The sequence below is a fragment of the Juglans regia genome, chromosome 1 (genome assembly GCF_001411555.2).
Source record: "Juglans regia cultivar Chandler chromosome 1, Walnut 2.0, whole genome shotgun sequence".
NCBI lineage: Eukaryota > Viridiplantae > Streptophyta > Magnoliopsida > Fagales > Juglandaceae > Juglans > Juglans regia.
This window is the reverse complement of record NC_049901.1, coordinates 19,470,159-19,496,539: the sequence shown is the minus strand read 5'-3', so window position 1 is coordinate 19,496,539 and position 26,381 is coordinate 19,470,159. Positions and strand designations below refer to the sequence as shown.

Sequence of the window (26,381 nt, the reverse complement as noted above, 5' to 3'; positions counted from 1 at the left end):
ATTTTATTCCGTATTTTATTTTTAGGCAATAATTGAGATTTTGTCTTTTGGGGCAAAATTCTTTGAATCTCAAATTTCCTAACTATTTGAGATCAGTTTGTGGGTTTCAAAACTATATTCGAGGTTTATGAGTTTTTCTTTGTGTTGCGTCTTTTTCGCGGTCTCAATCCTTAGTTTTTGTTGATTAATTAGCCAGCAGAATAATCTTTATTATGCCTGGCATCAACAGCCATCCAAAGATTGTAAGAAATCTCGAAATCTTTGATTACAGTTTTCAATCAACCAATTAAGCAATAATATCAATCAAGAAGTACTACAGCTATAAAGAGATTCTACAAAAGTAAACTCGTAAATTGAAATTGTTTCATATGATATGTTGGATGTATTTTATAATAAAAATAATTTTACAATAAGTCACGTCAATTTGTGAGAATTTTTCAAATACCAATATTACCACCCTTTTGACTAGCAAAACCCGAACGGACTTGTATTTCTTTACTCCACTAACGAGCCGCCCATCCTCCCTCACGTTGGTTGGCCACTTCCAGACTCAAATATAGCTCCCAATCTCTCGCTTTGGACAGGAGAAAAAAACCATGAATGCAATCCAACTATATATGACGCCCATGCACTTTGTTGTCTCGTGATTGAACCAACTAGTGCCGGCCGCCTTTCACACCTCAAACACCAAGAAGAAGTTAAAATTATCTCGCTTCCTTGCTTGCTCTTTCCCAGTTTAAACCGGAACCTATCATTTGTAACTCTTCGAAACCATAGCCCCTTTTACATATCATACATAACCGTACAATGAAGAACGTTTCAAGAAACAGGTTCTTGCTTTGTTTTCGACCCGTTGTCGACATGGAAGTTGTTCTCGAGTCCAAAGGTGTGGTCGATCGGTCGGGCATTCAAGGTTTTCCGTATATCCGTGTGGAAAACAAGGAGGGAATTAAGGAAACGTTGACTCGAAAGCGAACCTTTTCTCGGGTGCTTAGAGACGTGATGTTTGAAGCAATATCGGTTAGTCTATCTCTGAAGTTCTTACTCCCAATATAGGATTAGTTAAATGATTTGGCAGTTTTTGAGGGCCTTTTGATGAGCATCCATACAACCTTTTTTTGTTTACAGACTAAGAAGGCTCATGATAGGAAAAGCTTTAGTCAAGATTCGTGTCAATCAAGCCGTCGTCTGTCCGTAAGGTCTCATGATTCGAGTGATGACAAATCTGTGAATCCGGTATCTGTGGATACTGATACTGATCAAGAAGTTAGAACAAATTCTGGGTTGTCACATTCATCTTCCCCTGTGAACTCACCCAGGTCTTTGTCAGGCTTTGAAAAGAAGCCAGAGAAGGTTAAGATGTGTTGCTCTAGTCTCCACTCTGGCATATGCTTGCTTGTCATTAGCCTTATGATCACAATCTTGTGGGGAAGGCTTTGTGCTATTGTTTTCACGTCGATCTGGGTATACTCCGTGCCTCGCCAGCACGTGGGTTTTGGCAGTGAAGAAAGAGTGATCAAGTTACCAAACATCGAATCAAGGGAGAACCATAAAAAGGTGATAATGGAAGGGCTACTTGAAAGGAACCACCACAGAAGGCATAAGTAAATGACGTGACAATCCTCTTTTTCGTGCCTGATCAATCTTTCTCTATGGTTCTCTGGTTACCCAATTAAAAGCATTCTCAGAGCACGCGAGACAAAACCACATCTGTTTCGTCTGCTGCGCTTTTTCAGAGACTTGGGAAGAAGAACAGGACATTCTGTTCTTCGGTTACTTCCCAGCTTTTTCACGTTCGTTTTGTCTTTTTGTCTTCTTTTCTTTTAATTTTACTTTTTTTTTTTTTTTTAAGAATGGAAGATGTAAAAACGATTGTACAGAGCTTTTGGTTATTTACCGACTGTCATTTTTGTTTTGAAGTTGTTTGGGATTGACCAGCATAGATTAGATTGCCAGAGGTTATCTAAAAATCGGTGGCAGATTGTGCCCCACTTTCACATTATGGTGACTGAAAATGGCTATGCTAATGGAGGGAAATTGGTACATCTTTCGTGGGGTCATTATTGCTGCTTTTTCTGCGTTTCACCTTCATAATTTGGCTCACTGTTTACGCAAATCCGTATGTACATCTTCCTATTGATGAGTGTACGCGCACTATCAGACAAATGTACTTTGATTGTCTATTACGTCGGTTTGCATGAAATGAAATAAATTTAAATAAAAATTAAATAAAATATTATAAATATTATTTTTTAATATTATTATTATTTTATATAAGAATTTAAAAAAATTTTAATAATGAGATAAGATAAATAATTTTTGTATCCAAACGGTACTTGATGCCTCGCAAATCAGCTCTTATCATGTCAGTAGTAGAGAGGATGGGGTTTTCGGGTCGGCTGGCAAATAAATTTAGCGTCTGGAGTCTGGACTCTGGACTCTGCAGTGTGAGAAGTGATACAACTGAATATATAGCAATCTGTTGTCTGTTGGGGCGTAGCATTAATATCTTTAAAAATATGCAGACTTTCCGCATGCATTTTTGGGAAGATGCACAGCACAAAATGTTGATTATTCCCATGGTGCCCATGTGTTCGGCTTGCCTACTACATCAATATTTCCTTTAGTTTGAGCCCTCATCACCTCTCGGGGATTTGCTATAACTGCCTGAACTAGTCCTCGAAATAGTATCGCATTAGTCATTGTTATCCATAATCCTAAACTTTGATTACGTACAATACAAATCTACAAACAACCCACTTACCTATAACAGAACCTTAATGACACTTATCTTTTAAAATGATAGAAATTTCTTAGAGTTCTTCACCGAATTCTTGATCGAACTTTATGGTTTAAAATGAAATAGAGATAAACACATGAAGAGATTCATAACATTTATAGCTACTCGAGTGGATTTCTTGGACAACATTAAATGTTCAATAAATGTTATAAGGTCCACCTTATGTATCTATATCTTTTCCACTCTAGACCTTACCCAACTCTAAAAAATCCAAATTCATCTTAAAATGATACGTGTTAACTATGCATGCTGAGAATGTGAGAAATTGTTTGGTCGAGAGTTCTTTTCAATGAACAACGACTATGTGATAATAATAATAATATGATATTTCATGTGATCTAGTTGTATCAAGTCAAAATTGAGATGAATTAAGTGATAAAGAGGTGGTAATTCTTGAGGGAAAGACGTAATTAACATGTCAATCGAAATAGGATAACCCGATCTGTATAAAAGGGGCTCAAGTTGGTGGCTTCTGCTTTGAAAGTGCAAAAATCAAAAAGAGAAAAGGAAAGGAAAAGAAAAGGAAATCCTCCAAGAAACCAAAAGAGATTGTACGAAAGATCCTGGGTTGGATTTGGATTTGGATTAGTAGTTACCTTTGCAAATTGGATAATTATTGTGTGCAGTCTTGAATTAATTAGAAGACACATAAATGGGCCTCTCTCTCACGTGGGGTTGCGGGCAGTTGAAGCAAACAGTTCACCTTGTGATGCTTTTTAATGCCAAATTTATGTCAATTTCTTTGCAACAGAAGATAGTATCAAAACTTCAATGACATTGACATGTTCCATTTCTTTCCTTTCATTTCATTAAGATAAATGCTAGGAGTCTGATTTGATCTTCCATTTTTCTCCCTCGTCTGATGTGGAGAGGCCAACTGGCCTTTTCTTTTTTTTTTTTTTCTTTTTTGTAGTTTTAATTTTTTTTTGTCTTTCCATTTTTCTCCGTTGGATGAAATATATGAAATAAATATTACCGGTTCATGTGAATAATATAACTTTTAAATCCACTTTTTTTCTTTTGTTATATTTTCTGTGACTTTAACGTTATTAATTTAACAAAGAAGAAAAACTATCATTTATTACAGGAGTTTGTTAGGTAAGAGTTAAATGTCCAATTAGTTGGTGATTGAAGGTAGACTTCCGTCTAGAGCTAGACAATATTGCCACAAAACTTGCATTACGTAGAACACGAAACGGAAACACTCTCTCGCTCTCATCTCTGATCTCTAGCCATGGATCTCTTCATGGTACTGTGCTTACTACCTCTATTATATGCTTTCTCCTGCATCTGCAGGATGGTTCTTCAATGGAGAGACCAAGGTTGTTATATGTTGGCCTACGAGTGCTACAGGGCCCCTGAGGACAGGAAGCTCGACACTGAATCCTGCGCAAAAATCGTCGTCCGAAACAAGAATCTGGGTTTGTGAAGAATACCGGTTTCTCTTGAAAACCATTGTCAGTTCAGGGCTCGGTGAAGAAACTTATGGCCACCGAATGTCGTAACGGGCAGAGAAGAATGTCCAACAATGGCAGATGCCGATTTTGAGACGAATGAAGTCATTTTTGACACACTTGACAAACTTTTTGCTAGGACAGGAGTTTCTCCATCAGAAGTCGACATACTTGTCGTGAACGTGTCCTTGTTCTCTCCCTCGCCCTCCCTAACTGCGCGGATAATAAATCGTTACAAGATGAGGGAGAACATTAAGGCTTTCAACCTCGCTGGAATGGGCTGCAGTGCAAGCCTTATAGCAATCGATATTGTCCCGCGCTTGTTCAAGACATATAAAGAAGCATTTGCTATCGTTGTCAGTACGGAATGTTAGACTTAAATAAAATTCACTAATGCGGAATAACATTTTAAAAATGAGAATTGAAAGGTTTAACGTCAAGAAAAATTACCTCCAGTCATTGATGTAATTCACTGTATAAGCTGCGTTTCTCACTGTGTTTGGCTCTTCCAAACTCTTCTCTACTCTATTTAGATGGTGTAATGTCGAAGGGAATTGAGTGAGTAAGTTTAGGGACCAAACACATGTATTTATAGCCGAAATCTCTATCAAATTTCGGTGTTTAGGTGTCCCACGTGATTCTATTTTCATGAGATCAGTTTAAACTTAATGGAAGAGTGTTGGACTACTTAAAGGACTCTTAAGTGATAAACTCACACTCCCGAACGTCTTCATGAGTAAGAATCGGTCAATATAGTTTAAGCGTGAAAATCGGTCAACATTCTCCCATTTGGTCCACACTCCTAATATAAGATTTCATCTTAAACCCATCAATAATCTACATTTAAGTAATAAATACATGAATCATGGCGATAGGTTCTCTAATAACGAGTATTACATTCCATGTATTACTATGTATTCATTCTTTATAATTTATGTGAGAACAATTTCTTAATGAATAAATCCTATGTTTATTCTTGGTCCAATACAGATGAATTTTCTCAAAAATAAATTAAGGTGCACATTAATATGAGAAAAGAACATCAAAATAATTAAGAATTTCATTAAAAAATAATATTGTTCATACAATGAAAAACTACATAATGGAACCAAGTCTCATATTCACTATATGATCCTTGAATTTCAACGGTGGCATGCATTTAGTCAAAGGATCAGCGATCATTAGTTCAGTGCTTACGTGCTCAATGATCACTTTATTTTTTTTAACACGTTCCCTTATGACTAAATATTTAATGTCGATGTGTTTACTCTGACTCCCACTTTTGTTGTTCTTAGCCATAAAAACAGCAGCTGAATTGTTGCAATACATTATCAATGGCCTAGAGATTGAATCTATAATTCTAAGTCTAGAAATGAAACTCTTAAGCCATACACCATGTAAAGTAGCCTCAAAACAAGAGACGAACTAGGCTTCCATAGTGGAAATGGCAGTCAAAGTCTGCTTGGCACTCCTCCATGATATAGCTCCACCGGCCATCAAAAATATGTATCCTGATGTTGATTTGCGTGAATCAATACAGCCAGCAAAGTCAGAATCTGAGTAGCCAATTACTTCCAGATTGTCCGTTCGTTTATACATAAGCATGTATTCTTTGGTCCCTTGAAAGTACCTCATTACTTTCTTTGCAGCTCTCGAGTGGTCTAAACTTGGATCACTCTGATATCGTCCCAACATTCCCACAGCAAATGCAATGTCAGGTCTTGTACAGACCTAAGCATACATTAGGCTTCCGACAGTCGAAGCATATGGAATGTTTTTCATTTGTTCCCTTTCAAGGTCGTTCTTTGGGCATTGATTCAAATTGAACCTATCACCCTTCACAATGGGAGCTACACTTGGTGAACAATTTTTCATCCGATATCTCTCCAAAAATTTATTAATATAGGTTTCCTAAGACAGACCCAAGATACCTCGAAATCTGTCTCTATGGATCTTAATGCCAATGACATAAGATGCCTCACTCATATCCTTCATATCAAAATTTTTAGAGAGGAATTGTTTCACCTCATGCAGCAAACCCTTATCATTGGTTGCCAGCAAAATGTCATCCACATATAAAACAAGAAAACAGATTTTACTCTCACTGACCTTCTGGTATATACATTGATCCATAATGTTTTCTACAAAACCGAATGAAGAAATTACATTATGGAATTTCAAATACCATTGGCGGGATCCTTGTTTTAAACCGTATATGGATTTCTTGGGCTTGCAAACCAATTGCTCACCATCACTAGAGGGGAATCCTTCAGGCTGTTTCATGTAAACCTCCTCCTCTAGATCTCCATTGAGAAATGCTGTTTTCACATCCATTTGTTCCAATTCTAAGTCAAAATGGGCTACTAATGCCAAAATAACACGTAAGAAATCTTTCTTAGATACAGGAAAGAAAATCTCTGTGTAATCGATTCCTTCTTTCTGAGTGAATCCCTTAGCAACGAATCTTACCTTGTATCTCGCAATGTTGCCTAATGAGTCTCTTTTAGTTTTAAAGACCTATTTACATCCAATGGCTTTTACACCATTAGGCAACTCATCAAGATCTCAGACTTCGTTACTCTTCATAGAATTCATCTCTTCCTTCATAGCATTGTACCATAATTCTGATTCTTTGCAACTCATGGCTTGTGAAAAGAACTCGGGATCATTTTCGGCTCCAATGTTATAGTCAGATTCTTGCAGATACACAACATAGTCACTAGGAATTGCTGATCTCCTTGCTCTAACAGATCTTCTTAATGTTGTACCATCATCTTCTTGAGAAGTAGTATGTGGTTCAACTTGTTGTTCAAAAGTTGTTGGCAACTCTTGAACTACCTAATCTACTAAAGTGTCGTCAGCAACTTGTGAAACATCAATGATTAGTTGTTCAACACCAGTTGGTACTTGAGGGGTGTTGTCAATAATAATCAATCTATCACTTGAGGTGGAAAGTTGAGATTCTGAATGATCATTCTCAAAAACTATATTCCTGGTTTGATCGCTCCCACTGATCAAGTCATTTTCAAGAAATTTTGCATTTCTTAATTCCACAATTCTAGTACTGTGAGATGGACAATAAAATCTATAACCTTTAGACCTTTCAGCATATCCAATGAAATACCCACTAATGGTCCTTGGGTCTAGTTTCTTCTCTTGTGGATTATAAATTCTCACCTCAGACGGGCATCCCCAAACGCGCATATGTCGCAAACTCGGTTTCCAACCTTTCCATAATTCAAATGGTGTTTTAGAAATAGCCTTGGTTGGAACTCGGTTTAATATATATACTGCCGTCTTATTTCAGCCCACAATGATTTAGGAAGATTGGAACTGCTAAGCATACTCCGCACCATGTCCAATAATGTTCGGTTTCTTCTTTCTGCTACACCATTCTGGTCCGGTGAACCAGGCATGGTGTATCGGTCAACAATCTCATGCTCTTGAAGAAACTTTGCAAATGGCCCAGGTGCTTGTCCATTCTCTGTGTATCTACCATAATATTCTCCACCTCTATCTGATCTCACGATCTTAATTTGTTTACCGCATTGTTTCTCTACTTCAGCCTTAAATATTTTAAAGGCATTTAATGCTTCATTCTTGTTATGAAGCATGTAGAGATACATATATCGTGAGTAATCATCTATAAAAGAGATGAAGTATTTCTGACCATATGAGTCCATGTTTGGACTACATATATCAATATGTATGATCTCTAATATGTCTGAACTCCTATTGGCACCTTTCTTTGACTTGTTGGTTTGCTTTCCCTTTATGCAGTCCACACAAGTCTTAAAATCAGTAAAATTCAGAGTATTAAGTACCCCTTCATTTACTAATCTTTTAATTCTATTTATGGAGATATGACATAATCTCTGGTGCCATAATTTAGAGGAATTCTCATTAATAACACATCTTTTAGTGCCAGTGTGAACATGCATTGAATCATAAGTGGTATTGTTTTGTAAATTAATGCAGTAAAGACCATCAGACAAAGTACCATTCCCAACACAATCAGATTTATAAAATAAACTGAATGATGAATTTGAAAAATTAAAGGAATATTCAAAATGTATTAATCTTGAAACTGAAATTAAGTTTCTAAAAAAACTTGGAACATAAAAGGTCTTTTCTAACTTTAAAACAAAACCACTAGATAAAATTAAATAGTAAGTTCCAACAGCTTCCACATGCGAGCCCATCTTGTTTCCTGATAAGATGCTTCGCTCACTTCGCTCACTTCGAAATGTGGATTGTTGATCCAGAATTAATCCACCATGTGTTAGTATTGACATTAACCTTATTAGATTCATAACAAACAAGTGAGGTCGAATTACCTTTGTCTGCAAGCCATTTCTGGAATTTGGCGCATTCCTTCTTCATGTGTCCCTTCTTTTTACAGAAGAAACACTTGGAATCTTTCTTAATACCACCTTGGGGAGGTATTTTTCCTTTTCCTTTCAATTTGGCTTGATATTTGCCCTTTCCATGCATTTCCAGCATTGCACTTTCACCCTGTTCCATTATCAGTCTCCCTTCCTCTTGAACACACATGATCATGAGTTCATTAATTAACCATTTATCCTTATGTGTGTTGTAAGAGATTTTGAAGGGTCCATATTGATGCGGGAGTGTGTTCAGGATGTAGTGCACCAGGAAGGACTCCGACATTTCAACCTTGAGTTTCTTCAATTGAGCCACATTGTCCCTCATTTGCATGATGTGCTCACGCACACCTTTCACACTGGTGAGCCTTAGGGATGAGAACTTCATAATTAGGGTGCTTGCTAGTGCCTTGTCTGAAGTGACAAATTGTTCATTAATGGCTTTTAGCAAGTCTCGGACCTTTTCACGCTGATCGACAGAACCACGAATACCAGCTGATATTCTAGTCTTAATGAACATCATGCTAAGGCGATTAGATCGCTCCCATCGCTCATAAAGTGCGATGTCTGCTGTATTGCTGGTATCAGTTATAGCTGGTAGTTCGTCTTTCCTAATAGCATAATCTATGTTCATCCACCCTAAATGAAGAAGAATTCTATTCTTCCAGACCTTATAGCCATCTCCCTTAAATTCAGGGATATCATAACGAATATCAGCGAAATTTGTAGGTTGTGTAACTACATATAGATTACATGCTTACGTTAAAATTGAGCCCTAAATAAATATTCATGTTTTACCAATGTAAATCATACTTAAGAATTGAATCTAATGACATAAAATTGCCTGTGGACTAAATTTTTAATTCAAGTAGATCCAATTAATCTATATGATAGAATTTTATCAATTTAATTACTTAATTCATAATTCTAAATGGTATATTATGATTTGATGTGTATTCTATCTTAAACTTTTATGATAAAACTATCAAATTATTTACTTCATTCATAATTCCTGTGGGTAATTTATGAATAACTTAATATTTTATCCTAATTAATAATATAAATATAATAAAAATTCCTGTGGGATAAAATTTATTATATTTATGTATAATTAATTACAATTAATGTCTAATATTCCTTATGTGATCTTAATCAATCATAATAATTTTACTTAATTAAAGATGCTGTGGCTATTCTCTAATTAACATAAAACTATATGGATCACTAGACATTTAAATTGCATAAGACTAGCTTAATATTATGAATTACATAATTTTAACTAATACTCACATGTTATAACTATGCACAAAAGAATCATAATATAAGCATAAATATTGCACAATCAAGACTATAATATTATGCATAACATTTAATTTCATGCTCTAAACTATATACTCATAAAAAATTGCATGTATAAAGCAAAATTAATCAATTCATGCAAACTAAATATGAGCATAATAAACAATTATCCTCATTGCATATAATTAAAATAAAAAATAAAAAAATTATAAGCACAAAAGACATAGGCCCAAAAACCCACTTTTCAAGCCATTTAAAAAGGGAAAAAAAATTTATTTATTTATTTTTTTTTAACACTGCACCATATAAACGACGTGTCGTTTTTCTAGAAGGAAAAAATGACGTGTCGTTTTGCCCATTGTTTAAAACATAGACAGCCCTTAAACGACACGTCGTTTTATTAAAACTCAAAACGACATGTCGTTTATCTTCATGCTTAATAAACGACTACCAAATAAAACGACAGGTCATTTTCATCAAATTGAAAAACGACGTGTCGTTTTGTCATTACACTTGATAGATGCTCCGAAACAAAACGACATGTCGTTTTCATTAAATTGAAAACGACGTGTCGTTTATCACTATTCGGGATATAGAATCCTAATGCTAAACGACATGTCGTTCGCGTCGTCTTCTACCTCCAGACAGCATGCAATTTTCGCATTTCACAGCCATTTTCACGTCAAAAATCATGTTTTTAATCACAGAAAGTTTAGAAAAAATATTTCTTTATGATTTCTAAACTTATTTCAAATAAAAAAACGTCTAAAAACAAAACTCAAAGCTTTTTTTAAGGTTCGGCCAAAAAATAAAGGAACTGTGTTTTTTATTTTTAAACACCAAGACAGAGGTTTTTATGGCTCTGATACCAACTGTTAAACTTAAATAAAATTCTCTAATGCGGAATAACACTTTAGAATGAGAATTGAAAGGTTTAACACCAAGAAAAATTACCTCCAGCCATTGATGCAATTCACTGTATAAGCTGCGTTTCTCACTGTGTTTGGCTCTTCCAAACTCTTCTCTGCTCTATTTAGATGGTGTAATGCCGAAGGGAATTGAATGAGTGAGTTTGGAGACCAAACACATTTATTTATAGCCGAAATCTTCATCAAATTTCGATATTTACGTGTCCCACGTGATCCTATTTTTATGGGATCAGTTTAAACTTAATGAAAGAGTGTTGGACCACTTAAAATACTCTTAAGTGATAGACTCCCACTCACGAACGTCTTCATGAGTAAGAATGGGTCAATATAGTTTAAGCGTGAGAATCGGTCAACACGGAATCCATGGGTCCGCACTGGTATCGGGGCAAAGAAAAATCCATGCTCCTCTCCAACTGTCTATTCCGTGCCGGAGGCTGTTCAATGCTCTTCACAAACAACAGAGCTTTAAAGCATCGAGCCAATATCTTGAGATTAAAATATCTATTTCGAACGCATCTTGGCTCAAACGATGAAGCATATGAATGCTGCAGACAAGTAGAAGATGAGCATGGCTACCTTGGCTTTCGCCTCACCAAAAGCCTCACAAAAGCTGCAGCACAAGCTTTTACAATTAACCTCCGAGTGCTAGGACCTAAAGTACTGCCACTAAAGGAACTACTCTGCTACCTCATAGTAGCAATCCAGCAGACCAAAACCAGCAGCCAGGAACTTGAAGCAGTAGGATCGCATCTGAATTTTAAGACTGGAGTGGACAACTTCTGTATCCATCCTGGTGGAAGGGCCGTAATCGATGGGGTTGGCAAGGGTTTACGGCTGAACGAATATGACCTCGAGCCAGCTAGAATGGCGCTTCATCGATTTGGTAACACTTCTGCCGGTGGCCTTTGGTATGTTTTGGGTTACATGGAGGCTAAGAAGAGGCTTAAAAAGGGAGACAGAATTCTGATGATCAGCTTCGGAGCGGGATTTAAGTGCAACAATTGTTTGTGGGAGGTGATGAGGGACTTGGACGGTGGAAATGTTTGGAAAGACTGCATAGACAGTTATCCACCTAAAACCGGCCTAGTCAACCCTTTCGTGGATAAGTATAGTTGGATCAATGACGAATATCTGAGCTTTGTCAGAGTACATGATTTGTAAGTTTCAGCTGGTCATGATCTATGCATGCAGCACGCATGCTGCATGCTCAATCGTTCGAGTCTTTCACTCTATACTAATATTATTGCATGGAGTTAATAAGCTCCTAGCTAGAAGGACATGTCCTCATGGATGGCCCTGTACGTGATATATAGAATTATTGTCAAATAAATCAAAGATACGTAGCCCATCTCCTTAATTATGAAAGTCAATTAGTTACTGTGAATTCGGCATGCATGTACCGGCCTGTTTCCTTTCAGTCGAATTATCAATATATACTATATTCATATATATAGTAAAATGATTAATTTCGCGTCATGATATAATTTTATATATTAATATTATTATTACTCCAGAAGGAATGAAAGCTACTTTTGTATTCATGAGGGCATGCATCCTTAATCCACATGTTACAAAAGTAGTTATATTTGCAGCTAGATCGAACTAGCTAGTTAGTGTATCTAGGAATATTTCCTAGTATAGTTAGGGATCTTTTCGTGATTTGTTACAAATTGCATTTCACACTGTATCACAGTAGATATTGATTTTCAAATCTTGACTCTACACTTTACAAATTTAATTAAATAATTTGACACGTGTTTGCAGGTGTTCGATGTTAAGACAAACATAAATATTACAATCTATCTTTCTTGATCATCTCTATAAGTTTTTAATAAATGAAAATACTTTAACAACAAAATAATTATATAAAAGTAAACCTACAAATTGATGAGACTTGATATGATACGTCATATTATAAAATTATTTTTATTATAAACTAAATATATCATATATCATATCAAATTATATCAATTTATAATTTTATTTTTTAGAAATATTTCCATGACCAAAGTATTTCTCTCGACGTTAATTTGACATTGTCGGGTGGAGTTAAAATCTAAGGAAAATAACAGACGGGAACTTATCCCACGGAATAAAAGCACATATATGGGGCAAAAATACGTGTATCAAGTTATCAACAGTGACTTAATTTTGCCCTTGAAATTAATTTGATTTACAAACCAAATATTCATCCTTTGGGCCGATCCAATCGCTACAAAGAGGATTTAACCACGCACGGCTGATCCATACAGACCAGAAGGAAATCATTCTGGTGAAGTGCGTACTAGCTAGCTAATTATCATCTTTTCCTAGCGATCCCATGCCATCAGTCTTTGATTGATATATACACGAATATCTTCAATCACTACAAGAAATAAGATTTTTTGCGGCGATTTTATGTCTGTCAGAAATAAAATCGCCTAAAAAACCCTTTAATTGTGGTGATTTTTACACCGTCACAATCTTTTTATATAAAATTTTAGAATTGGTCTTTTGTAACGATTTTTTCACTTTTTACGACAATAATATTCGCCGGCGCCACAAATATTAAATTGGTCATTTGCAGCGATTCTTCATTTTTTGCAACGAAAAAAATTCGCTGGTATATTAGAAACCTTGTTACGACGGTTCGTTAATCGCTGCAATTGCGAATGCGAACTTTTGTAGCAATTTTTTAATTGTTACAAAAACAAAATAACGAAAGTAATACTTATTTTTGGCAATTTAAATTTCGCCGGTGTCACTACACGAGTTTGGAAAACACGGTGGGAGAAATTACCTGTTACGTTTTGTGGCAATGTGATTATCTATCGCGTCAATTGTTGCCGCCACAATAAACAATTTTTACTGTAGTGAAATTTATTTTCCATCAAATGCAAAAAGCACCACAATAGATAATTATTGCGGCAAAATTGTCGTTGTAAAACATTTGCTGCAACTTAAAGTATTATTAGTGGCGAAGTAAACTCGCCGCAAAAAGCTAATTAAATTAAAAGCCCCTGTCGTTTTCCTTTTCATTTCCCCATCCAGTCTCCCCCGCCATCTCCCCCCTCTCTCTCTCCAATCCCTTCGACGCAAACAACCCACGACGTCATGCACTGCCAGTCGCCAACATTCCCACCATGCCACCGCCACCTCACATTGAAGGCCACGCACTCCTTCTCCCCCAACCCCCGCCGAATCTCTTGCCTCCCCGAATCTGGCGTCACCCCTCTCTCTCTCGGATTTCTCTATATTGCTACCGTTAGGGGCGCTGTTCGCCTCCACCCACACGTAGAGGTCATCGCCAGTTCTCCGTCAGAGCCCCCTTCTCCTCCACGCCTAGCCCAGTTCTCAGTCTGAGGCCCTCTCTCCCTTGCTCTGTTCATAGCCCACGGCCACCAAGTCTCACTAGCGCCACCGTGGTCCTCCCGAGCCACCACTCCACGCCAAGTGACCACCACGACCACCCCTGATATTGCATTATGTTTTCACATTTATGGGTTCTTTTCATTCCTGTTATATTTGTTTGATTTCTTGTTTTAGTTCCGTTTGGAGATTGAGTTTTGTGTTTATACATGTGATTGCTAGTTTGTTTATGGGTTTGTTTATATCTGTGTTTATATTTGAAACATTTGAGATTCTTTCCCCCTGAATAAGAACTTAAAACCATCAATATGTGATTTACAGATACTGTCTGCATATGATACCGGCCAAAATTATCAAGGTGAGTCTTTTAATGTTTCAAATGTCGGAGTAGATTATGTCAAGGTATAATGGTAATTGACCTTGAATGGTCTTCAGCCATATATCAGTGCATACATATACATATGGCCTTATAAATAAAAGTCTCTTGCTAAATGAAAATATGTTAAGTTACTCAAGCAGCAGGTTTTGCGGCAAAGTTGGAATAACATACTTTGTAACAAGTTTCATATCTGGAGTGATTTAATCTTTTGTTGGGAGAAAATTAGCCTGCTTTCTCCTTTTGCTGATGCATCCTCGATCACCACCACCCTCTAAGCTTCCATGGAAATGATTTAATCTTTTTTTTAACACTCACTACTTAAGGAAAAAGATATTAGCAGTGATACTCCTGTGAAGGGTAAGGATTATAGTCTTTGTTTCTAATGTGGATGGTATGTCTAGCATATTGGGATGCTAGCCATATTCTCTTTGCTCATGAATTTTAATCTAATGACTTGCATTGCATTTTTAAATGATTTTTTCCTATAAGCAAATTATAGGTGGCCGAAGAATTGAGATATCTATATATGACATTGTTGTTGGTGATGTTGTACCTCTTAACATTGGTAATCAGGTACATGTTTCTTTTTTGTTGTTCTTATTATATATATATATATATATATATATATTCGTTGAAGCTTTGAAAATGGGGAACGCTCTTTGGATGATTTTAGATGTTTCTTCTTTCACACCCTATTCCTTTGGGCTTTTGTTATTGTCCCCAACGGGGCTAGTTTTCATGATTCTCTTGTATTCATATCTAGCTCCTAACTTGTAACTATGTGTTCTCTTTGTGTACTTTCTGTGTACTTGGGCTTTGCCTATTTACTTTATTCAGTAAAATTTATTTTTACCAATAAAAAATAATATATTACCATTGTTATTTAAAGTTGACTTGACCTTCTAAATCTTTCTGCAAGTCCGTGCCGGAGCAAGATTGTGAGCATTCCTACCCGTCTTGTCGTTTTAATTTATAAATTAATATTTCTTTTTTCTTTTTTGAAGAACGAACTTTTTTCCAAGTTCACAAGGATTCCAGAAATCCGTTTCTGATGTCTGGCTGCAAAATTGCAGATGGTAGTGGCACCATGCTGGTAATATAGGATTTTATTAGCTTTTTTAGCAAGTATTCTTATATATATTCTAATATCTATTAGTACCATATAAAAGATCATGGGATATGAAACATTGACACAATTGCCTAGATTAAACAATTTTTGGGAAAAGGGAGGCTTGTTTTGAAAAAAAAAAAACATTACGTTGGAGTTTATTTTTATCCCCTGAAAGCATAAGTGTATAATTTTCACATATGGATCAGTTATTTTGATGTCTCCATATTTCATATATGATTGTTTTCACTTTTATAAAAAATGTTGTTCTTTTTAGGGTTTTACCTTTCTCTTGCTGGAGATGGAAAGCATTTTTCTTTATGAATCTATACATGTATTTGAAACCTTTTATATCTGGTCAGTCTCTCACATTGAGCCAACTTGCTTTGTGGTATACCCATGTTATATATGTTCCTTTTATTTGTTTATGTACTAGGTGACTAGTGTTGGGATGAATACTGAGTGAGGATTACTAATGTCTAGTATTTCAGAAGACAATGGTGAAGAGACACCATTGCAGGTCTGTTATCTTTCTTCAAATTCATATTTTGCACATTATGTTTACTTTTAAATCATTTGTTTCAGGTACGCCTAAATGGGGTTGCAACTCTCATTGGTATAATTGGACTTTCAGTAGCTGTCTCTGTCTTGGTTGTTCTTTTGGTCAGGTAAATTAAACTTGGGAGTGAATTATTGTGGATGACCTCATAAACTAGCATACAAGATAATGATCATCACTCATTCCTCTTTTGTTGTTTCCATTGCTTGTACTACTTATGATACATTGATATATATATATATATATATATATATATATATATATATATACGGCTAACTAGTAATCTTCAATTGGTGAACATCGAGGATTTTAGCATTTTTAAAAATATATGCACATGCATGGGGTAAAGATATATTTTGTTCGAGGTAAAAGAAGCTGGCCGCAACTCCTATATTGTCATGGAAGCTAGCTCTTGCTATATTAGTGGCAACCCCCACCACACTAAACAATCAAAGATGGAAAAAAAGATATGAAGCTAATACTCGTATAAAAAGTGTACGATTATTTGGTTTCAACTTTTTGAGTTTAGAAAATACGTACGAGTGGTAATTAGTGTCATTTCCAGCCAACCTAATAAACTTAAACAGATTTTAATGGTTCTAATAATTTATAGCTATGACGAGTAATTCATCTCTCATCATTGCAATTATATGAGTTACGAGTCTTCTCTCTGCATTGTATATATACAGTTCAGTTGGGTACAAGCGGGGCTAAGCGACTGTTCCTTCTATCTTATGTGGAATAGACTGCCAGTAGTGTAAGGGTCTTTATGTCTTTTCCTTGTGAGTTTGTTAGAGTCACGGGATAAAGACAGGAAAGGGAATCACTAGGTTTCTTTATGTAAAATCTAGACTTTGTCTTTTCTGTTGGAGATAATGGATTCCTCGAAAATCCATGGTTTGATTTTACAGTAATTCCTTTGTCATCTTCATCCTGTACTCACGCCAGCCTCACTTATTTTCAGTCACATATTCACACACCCAGTACAAAGTTCTTACCAGCTATTAGCATCACAAATTGTTATTCTTTGTCATAGATTTGTCATTTTCAATCAAAGTTGACGCATCAACAGGTAAAATTGGAGATGAGCATACTCCACCAGTTCATTAAATTTTCTATCGAACACTGAAGTAGTAGTGTTAATGGAGAAAAAACCCAACAAATTTTTGCCTTTACATACAAACTGTGGACCACACAGATACAGGGGCATCCATCCAGTAAATAGCAGAGCAAGAGCCTCCATTGATATCTTAACTACAGATTCATCAAGTCTTCACGTTTATAATATAAGAAACGTAAAGCTATCCATTCACAATCTGGGAGATAGATTGGCCTTCAATGGATCCTTCATCACCATAGTGAACTCCTGCTTCTCTAACAAATCAACATCATCACCATCCACAACCTTCCACTCAAAATTCCATACTAAATTGGCAACAAAGTACTCCAAATGAAGCATTGCCAAACCAGAGCTAGGACACATCCTCCTCCCAGCCCGAAATGGCATCATCTTAATCTTCCTGCTTCCCGTTATATCAAACACTTCCCCTCCTCCTCCATCACTACCTCTCAAGAATCTCTCTGGCCTGAACGCCATGGGATCTTCCCATACCTTCGGGTCCCAGCCCATCTCTGCCACCATGAAATTCAACCTATCAAAGTAATTCATCGTGAGAAAAATGGTCAAAGCAGAGAACCCATAATGCGGTTTAACCCTTAAAATCCAATCCACAGCTTCTTTACAACCCACCATTAGAGGCTCATCTGAGATCAGACTCTCAGATACATATGGGTTTCTCCTTGTTTAGAGAATAGGGACACAAGCTCATCATCATCGCATGCCAAACGAAACAGAAAGGTGACTGCTTTTTCATTTTCTTATCAGTGTTCTCACTCCCATCTTCCTCAATACGAGTCTCTTCCTCAAAACTCTCATCCTCACAGAATAGAGCATCAAAGAGCATTGGAGGGTAGCCTTCGGATTTCAAGTTCTTGTAGAGCCATCTTGAAGTAACCAGAGAAATGATTTTATCTGAGAAACCTTTCATGCCTGTCATTTCCTGTGCATTCTTTTTTTCGATTTTGACATGACCTGGAGATTAGGCCTTGGAGAGGAGGGAGAGCACGAAGTGGAGAAGGTTCGATTCGGAGAAGGAAGGGGAGAAGATAAGCCTCGTGAAGTATATGCCATATGGGAGAAAACGAAAATGAAAGTGAAAATGAAAACGCATCGTTTGTTATTTTGAATGAAATGAACCATTTACTTTGTTCCACTTAGATGACGACTACGCCGCGCTTATCCCATCCGACTGCAAGAAGAGTTTTCGGTATACAAATAGATCAAATGATGAAAAGTTGAGTTTGCTTGATTAAACTACGTACGTACACACCGTTCAAGGCCGATAGCTTTATCTTTAATAAAGCCTTCATAGATTTTTTATATTGGCCTAGTTAGAGGTGCATGGCTACAAGATGAAGTACTTATAACCCAAAATGATCTCTCAGATTATATATGCGTGCAATTGGTACTTAACACATGACATGACTAGCTAGTAGTCTGAGTGAAATGTCAAACCAAGATCAATAATTTATTTTATCATGTTTTGGAACGTGTGGCAATATATAGGGTACATTGTTCTTATTTTCTACGTACCCTTTGTGTTATTAGGTAAAGGGAATTAAATCCTAGTTGATCTACTAACTCTGCTTCAAATTACAGTATAAATTTGGTTTTAAGTCATGTTTCCATAAAGAGAATAAGGATATTATCATAAGGCTTGCCATGAGTGTGGTTGTGCAAATCCTCTGTGGCTATGTGGCCATGAGAAAATGTGGGTTGATCACACTACACTTTTGCTTCTTTAGAATATTATCACATCCTTTTTCATCAACGCGAGATATGTTTTTGGGCAATGTTTAAGGCTCATATCATTCATCGAATCTTATCCGGATATTGAAGGGAATGCACATAGTGGTCCAATTCTGAGGTTACCATTTGCTTCTTTGTTTGATACTCTTGGCATGTGAGTATGTTTTATTCCTTCTGTATCAGTATTTTAAGTTTAGACTTGTTATTTGAGTTATATCATGTGAGGGTGCAATGATATATTGTGTGCACCTACCTTTGGTATACTGTGTGCACCTACCAATTGTTTTACAGCCTGCCAATACACTTATGGTATGTCACATACTGTTTCCATGTGTATTTCTTAGGGGTGGATAACAGTGGTTGAATGGGTATCTGTTCAGATGTTGTCTATTATGATAAAAGATTAGCTATTAGGATAATTAGATCGCAGAGAGGGAGAGAGAGAGAGAGAGAGAGAGTGCTATTATTTTTAATTCTTTTTAAATGGTCAGATTTTATTAACATAACTTTTTTAAATGCAGGCAAAATGTTGGTTGGACCCTTTGGAGTGTTTGGTTTTATGCTTTAAAAGGGAATTTTCCGAGGGAGAGGAACTTCCACCGCTTGAACATTCTTCGGCTTCTTCCTTACATTCTTCCAGTTCCAACACAATCCCAGCATATTTGGTATGTCAATCTATTAGTCTCCATAATCTTGTTCTGGTTAAATCTACACGGTTCTTTAAATAGCAATGAAGTTGTTCTCTGTAAGTTGCTGTAATTTCTTTTTCTGTTCTGAAGCTACTTCTTTGTGTGATTAGGACCTTGTAGTGCAGTCTTTTTTATCTCGATGCTAGCTATATGGTTCTTTTGAGTATGTAAAAAGAATATTAGTGCAATCCATAGTATAAGGTAAAATTGTGAAGCCTGCAAAACTTGGATGTGTATAATATTTTTCTATATTCTGTTTTGTGCAATTTTTTTTTATTTTATCAAACACCTTTTACAACGAATAAAATTCGCCAGAAATATTTTTCTGTCGCCGAAACATATTTTATCGACGCAAATAACTTTTACGGCGAAACTTACCCTCTGGAAAAACACAATTTCGACGATAATTTAAAATTCCTGGGAAAAGTAATGAGTTATTTGCAGCAATTTATTAACCTTTTTCGACAATAAATATTGCCGTAAATAATTTTTCTAAGCGATTTTAAAGGTAAATGGGAATGTTATTTCTATCGATTTTTGAGACATTTGCGACAGACTAAAATCGTCGAAAATAGTAGTTTATTGTGACGATTTTTGCCTATTGCTGAAATCGATCAAAAATGACTTTAGGATTTTGACAAACTTGCAGCGGTTTATAAATAGCTGCAAATGATCAAATGCAGTGATTTTGACGGGTATTTGCGACGATTTTGAGCGCTGGAAAAGACCTGATTTCTTGTAGTGAATGAGCACTCATTTTAGCTTTAATTGAATTGATAATTAAGGATAGATTTCATATTTCAATAGGAAACGATAATTATCGTTAAATTTGGAGAAAAACCCATGCACCTCATTTAATAAAGCTATGCCTTCCATGTTTAAATCGAACACAAGAATTAACCTTCGGCACATCACTTGAAATATGGAAGCTACTGAAAAGGACTCAGGGTCGGGTGAGGCATTGATCTCCAGGATGCAGAAGTCAACTGAAAATAGGAGACTGAGTTTAGCAGTATTGGGTGCCAGGAGAAATAAACGATTGTGCATTGTGTTGTCCCACGTAGAAAGCAACACTCATTTGGTTACGCATGTTAACGTCATGTTTCGTACACCTTTGGATCAAGTTCCAGCAACATGGGTCTTCCGAGTTGGGCGTCGATTGGTGCTGTGTGGAGCCCCTGGCAGTGTGATGGAGATGTAAGAAAGATCATTCGTAATGCCACTAGGAGGGTTAGGAGTGCCGAGACTAGGAGGGTGGCATTGGGGTGTATGCATGGCTCGAGTGTTGGGTCCTTGGGCGCTCAAGATAAGGTCAACTAGAGGAAGATCAAGTTGTTAGCCAATTTCTTGATTTTAGGGGTTGGTTGGCAAATCTCTTGAATTTAGGGGAGGAGGCAAACCCCTTGATTTTAGGGGATTGGGTGGTTGCTAGAGGTTTGACCGAATATCTCCTTCAAATTAGGGAGATTATCTATTTGTTAATTTGTTTGAGTTTGTTTCCTTTATTTTAGGCATTTGATAAGATTGTTTCCTTAAACTTACGAGTTTGATTGATGTTTGAGATTGAGGTTGTTAGAGGGAGTAATTGGGGCAAGGATGGCCAAAACCCTAGTGAAACCCTACTATTAATTTTGGTTTTTGGCTTGTAATTCATTATTATTCTATTTTGAATGAGTGAGATTTTTCTCTTCCAATCTTTCAAGAATTGAGTGCTAGCCCGAGTTAGTCTTAATTTTCACCATCATACCAATCGGATCTTGGTGTTGCCTTGAGGTAACCCTAAATTCAATCACCCAACACGCCACAAACACTTGAGTGAGAGTGAGGCTTCCATCATTGGTGCTTTCATTGAGAGTGTCCAACCCAAGGAGAGGAAGCCATGGCCGATTGATAACAAACTCATAGGGAGCAGATTGAGAACCTTGAAGCCACTGTAAAGGCACAACAAACCGCCACCAACGAAAGCCTTGGAAGGATAGAGGCGGTGCTCCACCAATTGGTGGATCAAATGAGGAATGGAGATGCGAGGCGCCATAGGAGAAGAGCCGAGAGACATCATAGTCTTGAGGGCTCCGTGGGGTCTAATAGAGGCCAACACTAGGAGAGGGTGGAGAACTCGGATTCATCCACTCAAGATTCCTCAAGCACTAATGAGGAATCAATCGTTGAAAGTGAAAGGGAAGAAGGGAATCGAGGTGAGAGGAGAGGTGCACGTAGGGGGGAAGTTCTTAAACCAAAAATGGTCTTTCCCAAGCACTTGGGTTAGTAGAGTCGGGCAATACTTTGAGCACAATCACATAGAGGGCCATGCTAAAGTGTCCTATGCCGCCTACTTCCTTGAGGGGGAGGGCAACCAATGGTGGCAATGGATGAGGAAGACCTATGGGGCTCGAAGGAGGGAGTTGAAATTGAGGAAGTTTGTTAATGAGCTTTTGAGGAGGTTCGGGCCAACCGAGTATATGGACTACCATGAGACTCTCTCAAAGAACAAGCAAACCGGATCTTTAAGAGATTATCAAAAGGAGTTCGAATACTTGTCCACTAGAGCACATGGGTGGTCAGAGAAGTCCCTCATTGGGACCTTTGTGGGCGGCTTGAAGAGTGAGTTGGAAGTGAAGCTTAAGAAACCAAAGACCTTGATGCAAGCTTTGGAGGTTGCATGGATCAAGGAAGATTAACTTCAAAATTTGAAGAAGAGTAGCCGGTTTGATGCGAGGAAACCACCCCAAATGGTTTCCAAGTTTGGTGCAAACAAGACTTTTGGCAAGGATTTCTCACCAGGAGGTCCTAGTGGAGGTGCATCAAGTGGAACCAAACCCTTACCCGCAATTGTGAAAAGGCTATTTTGGGAAGAGATGCAATGACGAAGAGAGAAGGGGTTTTGCTTCAGTTGCAATGAGAGGTTCACTATGGGCCACAAATGCAAAGCCAAGCAAATCATTCTCATAGAAATGGAGTCGAAGGAAGAGGAATATGTAGGGGAAGAAGAGCATGGGCAAGAGGAACAAGATCAACAAGAGGCCGAGGGAGGAGACCCTCATATTTCTATTCATGCTTTGGCGGGTGTTGCCGGGCCTAGAACGATGAGAACACAAGCACACAGTGGCAGGATGGAGGTAACGGTTCTTGTTGATAATGGTTCATCACTAAACTTCATCAATTCTAAAGTGGCCGAGAGCTTGGGGTTGCCTATAACTTCTATCACTCCATTTGAGGTCGAGGTAGCTAGTGGGGAGAAGTTGATGTGTAAAGAAGTATATAAAAAAGTATGTTTGAAAATTTAGGGCCTTGAGATTGTGGTGGATTTGTATTCTTTGTCTATTGTTGGGTTGGATTTTACGTTGGGTGTGCAATGGTTAGAGGAGCTAGGGAAGATAGTGTCGGATTATAAAAAAATGACTATGAAATTTATGATGGGGGCAAATGGATGACCATGAGGATGAGTGGAAGAGGGGGATGCAAGGCTGTGGGACCTAATGAGATGGAGACGATTTTGAGGCAAGGGGGGCAATGTTTTGCTATCACATTGGCCTCCCAATAGAGGGGTTTGAGTGATAGGCATGTAGTAGAAGATGAGGGCTTGGAGAGGGAGTTAGGGGCGGAGATGCCTAGTGACTTGAGGGAGTTGTTGGGGAGGTTTTCTAGAGTGATGGAGGACCCGAAGACACTTCCACCCTCAAGGGAATATGATCATCGATTCCTTTGAAGGAGGAAGCCAAGCCGATTAATGTCGCCCCCTACTGGTATGCTTACTACCAAAAGACCAAGATTGAAATGCATGTCAATGAGATGTTGGCTAATGGGCTCATTCGGCCAAGCACTAGTCCATTCTCAAGTTCGGTTCTCTTGGTGAAGAAGAAGGATGGCACATGAAGATTTTGCACCGACTACCGAGCCTTGAATGAGGCTACTATCAAGGATAGATTTCTAATTCCTACTATTGATGACATGTTATATGAGCTTGGAGGTTCTATGTTCTTCTCCAAACTCGATCTAAGGGCCGGATACCATCAAATAAGGGTGCATGAAGGGGACATTCACAAGACGGCTTTCTGAACTCACACTGGACACTTTGAATATTTGGTGATGCCGTTTGGTCTTTGCAATGCTCCTTCAACTTTTCAGGCATGCATGAACCAAATCTTTAAGCTGTATTTGAGGAGGTATGTGTTAATATTTTTTTATGATATTCTTGTGTATTCGAAGACATGGGAGGATCATTTAGGGCACTTGGAGGTTGTTTTGGGGGTTCTACTTGACAACTCTTTCTATTTTAAGTTGTCCAAGTGTGCATTCGGCCAAAGGGAGATTGAGTACTTGGGACATTTGATCTCACATGAGGGGGTCAAGGTGGATGCAAGGAACGTTGAAGCTATGGTGGCTTAGCCCAAACTAAAGACTATCGCTAAGTTGAAAGGCTTTCTAGGGCTCACGGGTTACTATAGGAAGTTTGTCAAATATTATGCTTCCATTGCAAGATCACTCACCAACATGCTCAAGAAGAATAATTTTGTGTGGAGTGAAGAGGGGGAGAAGGCATTTAAAGCTTTGAAGAAAGCCATGACAACTACACCCATCCTCATTATGCCTAATTTTGAGAAAGCATTTGAGCTACACAGATGCAAGTAATGTGGGAGTAGGGGCTGTTTTGACACAAGAAAGGAGGCCACTAGCCTTCATTAGTAAGGCTCTTGGTGTTCAAAAGAAATGGTGGAGTGTGTATGCACAGGAGATGCTTACCATCATGGAGGCCGTGAGGGTGTGGAGGCCTTATTTGTTGGGAAGGAAAGTTCTTGATAGTCATGGACCAAAAAACTTTGAAGCATCTTTTGGAGCAAAGAATCACCACTCCAGATCAACAAAGCTGGGTATCTAAACTACTTGGTTTTGAATTTCAATTGGTGTATAGACCGGGTAGGGAAAATTGGGTGGCCGATGCCCTATCTAGGAGGGAAGATGATGAGGTATTGGAGGCCCTCTCGGGTCCTTCATGGGGAGTTTGAGATTAGATTAGAAAGGGAGTAAAAAATGATCTAAGGTGTAAGGAGGTGATGGAGAAGCAAGATGTGGATGCTAAGGGAGTAGAAAATTTTGAGATGAGTGATGGGCTTTTAAAATATAAGGGGAGAGTAGTGGTGCGGAGTGTGGGAGAGCTTAGAAGGAAGATCTTGAGCCACTTTCATGATACTAAGAAAAGGGGACATTCAGGGGTGTACCGTACTTGGATAAGGATGACTAGTTTCTTTTATTGGGATGGCATGAAAGGAGAGGTGAGGGAGTATGTGAGGAGGTGTGACACTTGTCAAAGAGTGAAGAGTGAGAGTAGCTTGCCCAAGTGGTTGATGCAACCCTTACCGATCCCTACTCACACTTGGGAGGATGTTACCATGGATTTTGTGGAGAGGTTGCCACTCTCAAATGGTTGTGGTGGGGTGCTTGTGGTGGATCGCTTGACCAAGTATGCACATTTCATTGCAATGGTGCATCCATACATGGCCAAGACCATTGCTAAACTTCATGTGGATCAAGTGATGAAGCTTCATGGGATGCCGAGAAGAATAGTGACCGGTAGAGACCATGTATTCATGAGCAATTTTTGGAGAGAGTACTTCAAGATGCATGGGACGGAGCTAGCCCAAAGTTCAACCCATCACCCCCAAACCGATGGCCAAATGTAGATGACCAACTGAACTCTTGAGCAAAACCTTAGGTGCTTTGCACACCAATACCCGAAGAAGTGGGAGGAGCATTTGGCATGGGCTGAATTTTGGTACAACACACTTCATACCACCGGTCTATCAAGATAACACCATTTGAAGCACTATATGGGAGGCCACCACCAATGCTTGTAGCCTATGAAGTGGGGAGTTCACCAAATGACTTGGTGGATATGGAGCTTAGAGAAAGGGATGAAGTCTTGAAGGAACTCAAGAAGAATTTGGCACGTGCTCAAGACCAAATGAAGAAGCACTTTGACAAGGGGAGGAGAATGGAGTCCTTTGAACTGGGTGAGTGGGTCTTTCTCAAGTACCTACCAAGAGAGCACAAGGTACTATCCAAGGCAACATTGATCAAGTTGAGGGCTGAGTATTTTGGCCCATATCAAGTGTTGGAGATGTGCAAACGGCTTGCTTACAAGTTAGATCTACCGGCTGGGGTCCACATTCATCCTATTTTTCATGTCTCACGGCTAAGGAGGAAGGTTGGAGATCCAACCAAGGTGGTGAGTGAGATGCCCACGGCGGATGAAGAGGGAAGAATGACAATCCAACCCGAGAGGAGTACAAGCTTGTGAGGAAGGGTGGCCAAGTGAGAACCGAAGCCTTGGTTCAATGGAGGGGGCTTCCAACCGAGGATGCTACATGGGGGAGTGTTCGGGTACTCAAGGATCAATTCCCAGATTTGGACCTTAAGGACAAGGTTGGTCTTAAGGGGGGAGGATTGATGGAGATGCAAGAAGGGTCATTCGTAATGCCACTAGGAAGGCTAGGCATGCCGAGACTAGGAGGGTGGCATTCGGGTGCATGGATGGCTCGGGTGATGGGTCTTTGGGCGCCTAAGA

The 26,381-nt window shown here is 38.1% G+C and overlaps 1 protein-coding gene and 1 pseudogene across 1 annotated transcript; both read left to right on the top strand.

Moving 5' to 3' along the window:
* The first annotated feature begins 543 nt into the window (after window positions 1-543).
* Window positions 544-2,032, top strand: LOC108991970 (uncharacterized protein At5g23160-like). Its single transcript, XM_018966399.2, has 2 exons — window positions 544-1,020; window positions 1,129-2,032. Exons 1-2 carry the CDS (start codon window positions 808-810, stop codon window positions 1,606-1,608), a joined length of 693 nt encoding a protein of 230 aa, XP_018821944.2. The 5' UTR covers window positions 544-807; the 3' UTR covers window positions 1,609-2,032.
* Window positions 2,033-4,019: 1,987 nt separating this feature from the next.
* On the top strand, window positions 4,020-12,107 carry LOC108991952 (annotated as a pseudogene).
* The last annotated feature ends 14,274 nt before the right edge of the window (window positions 12,108-26,381 follow it).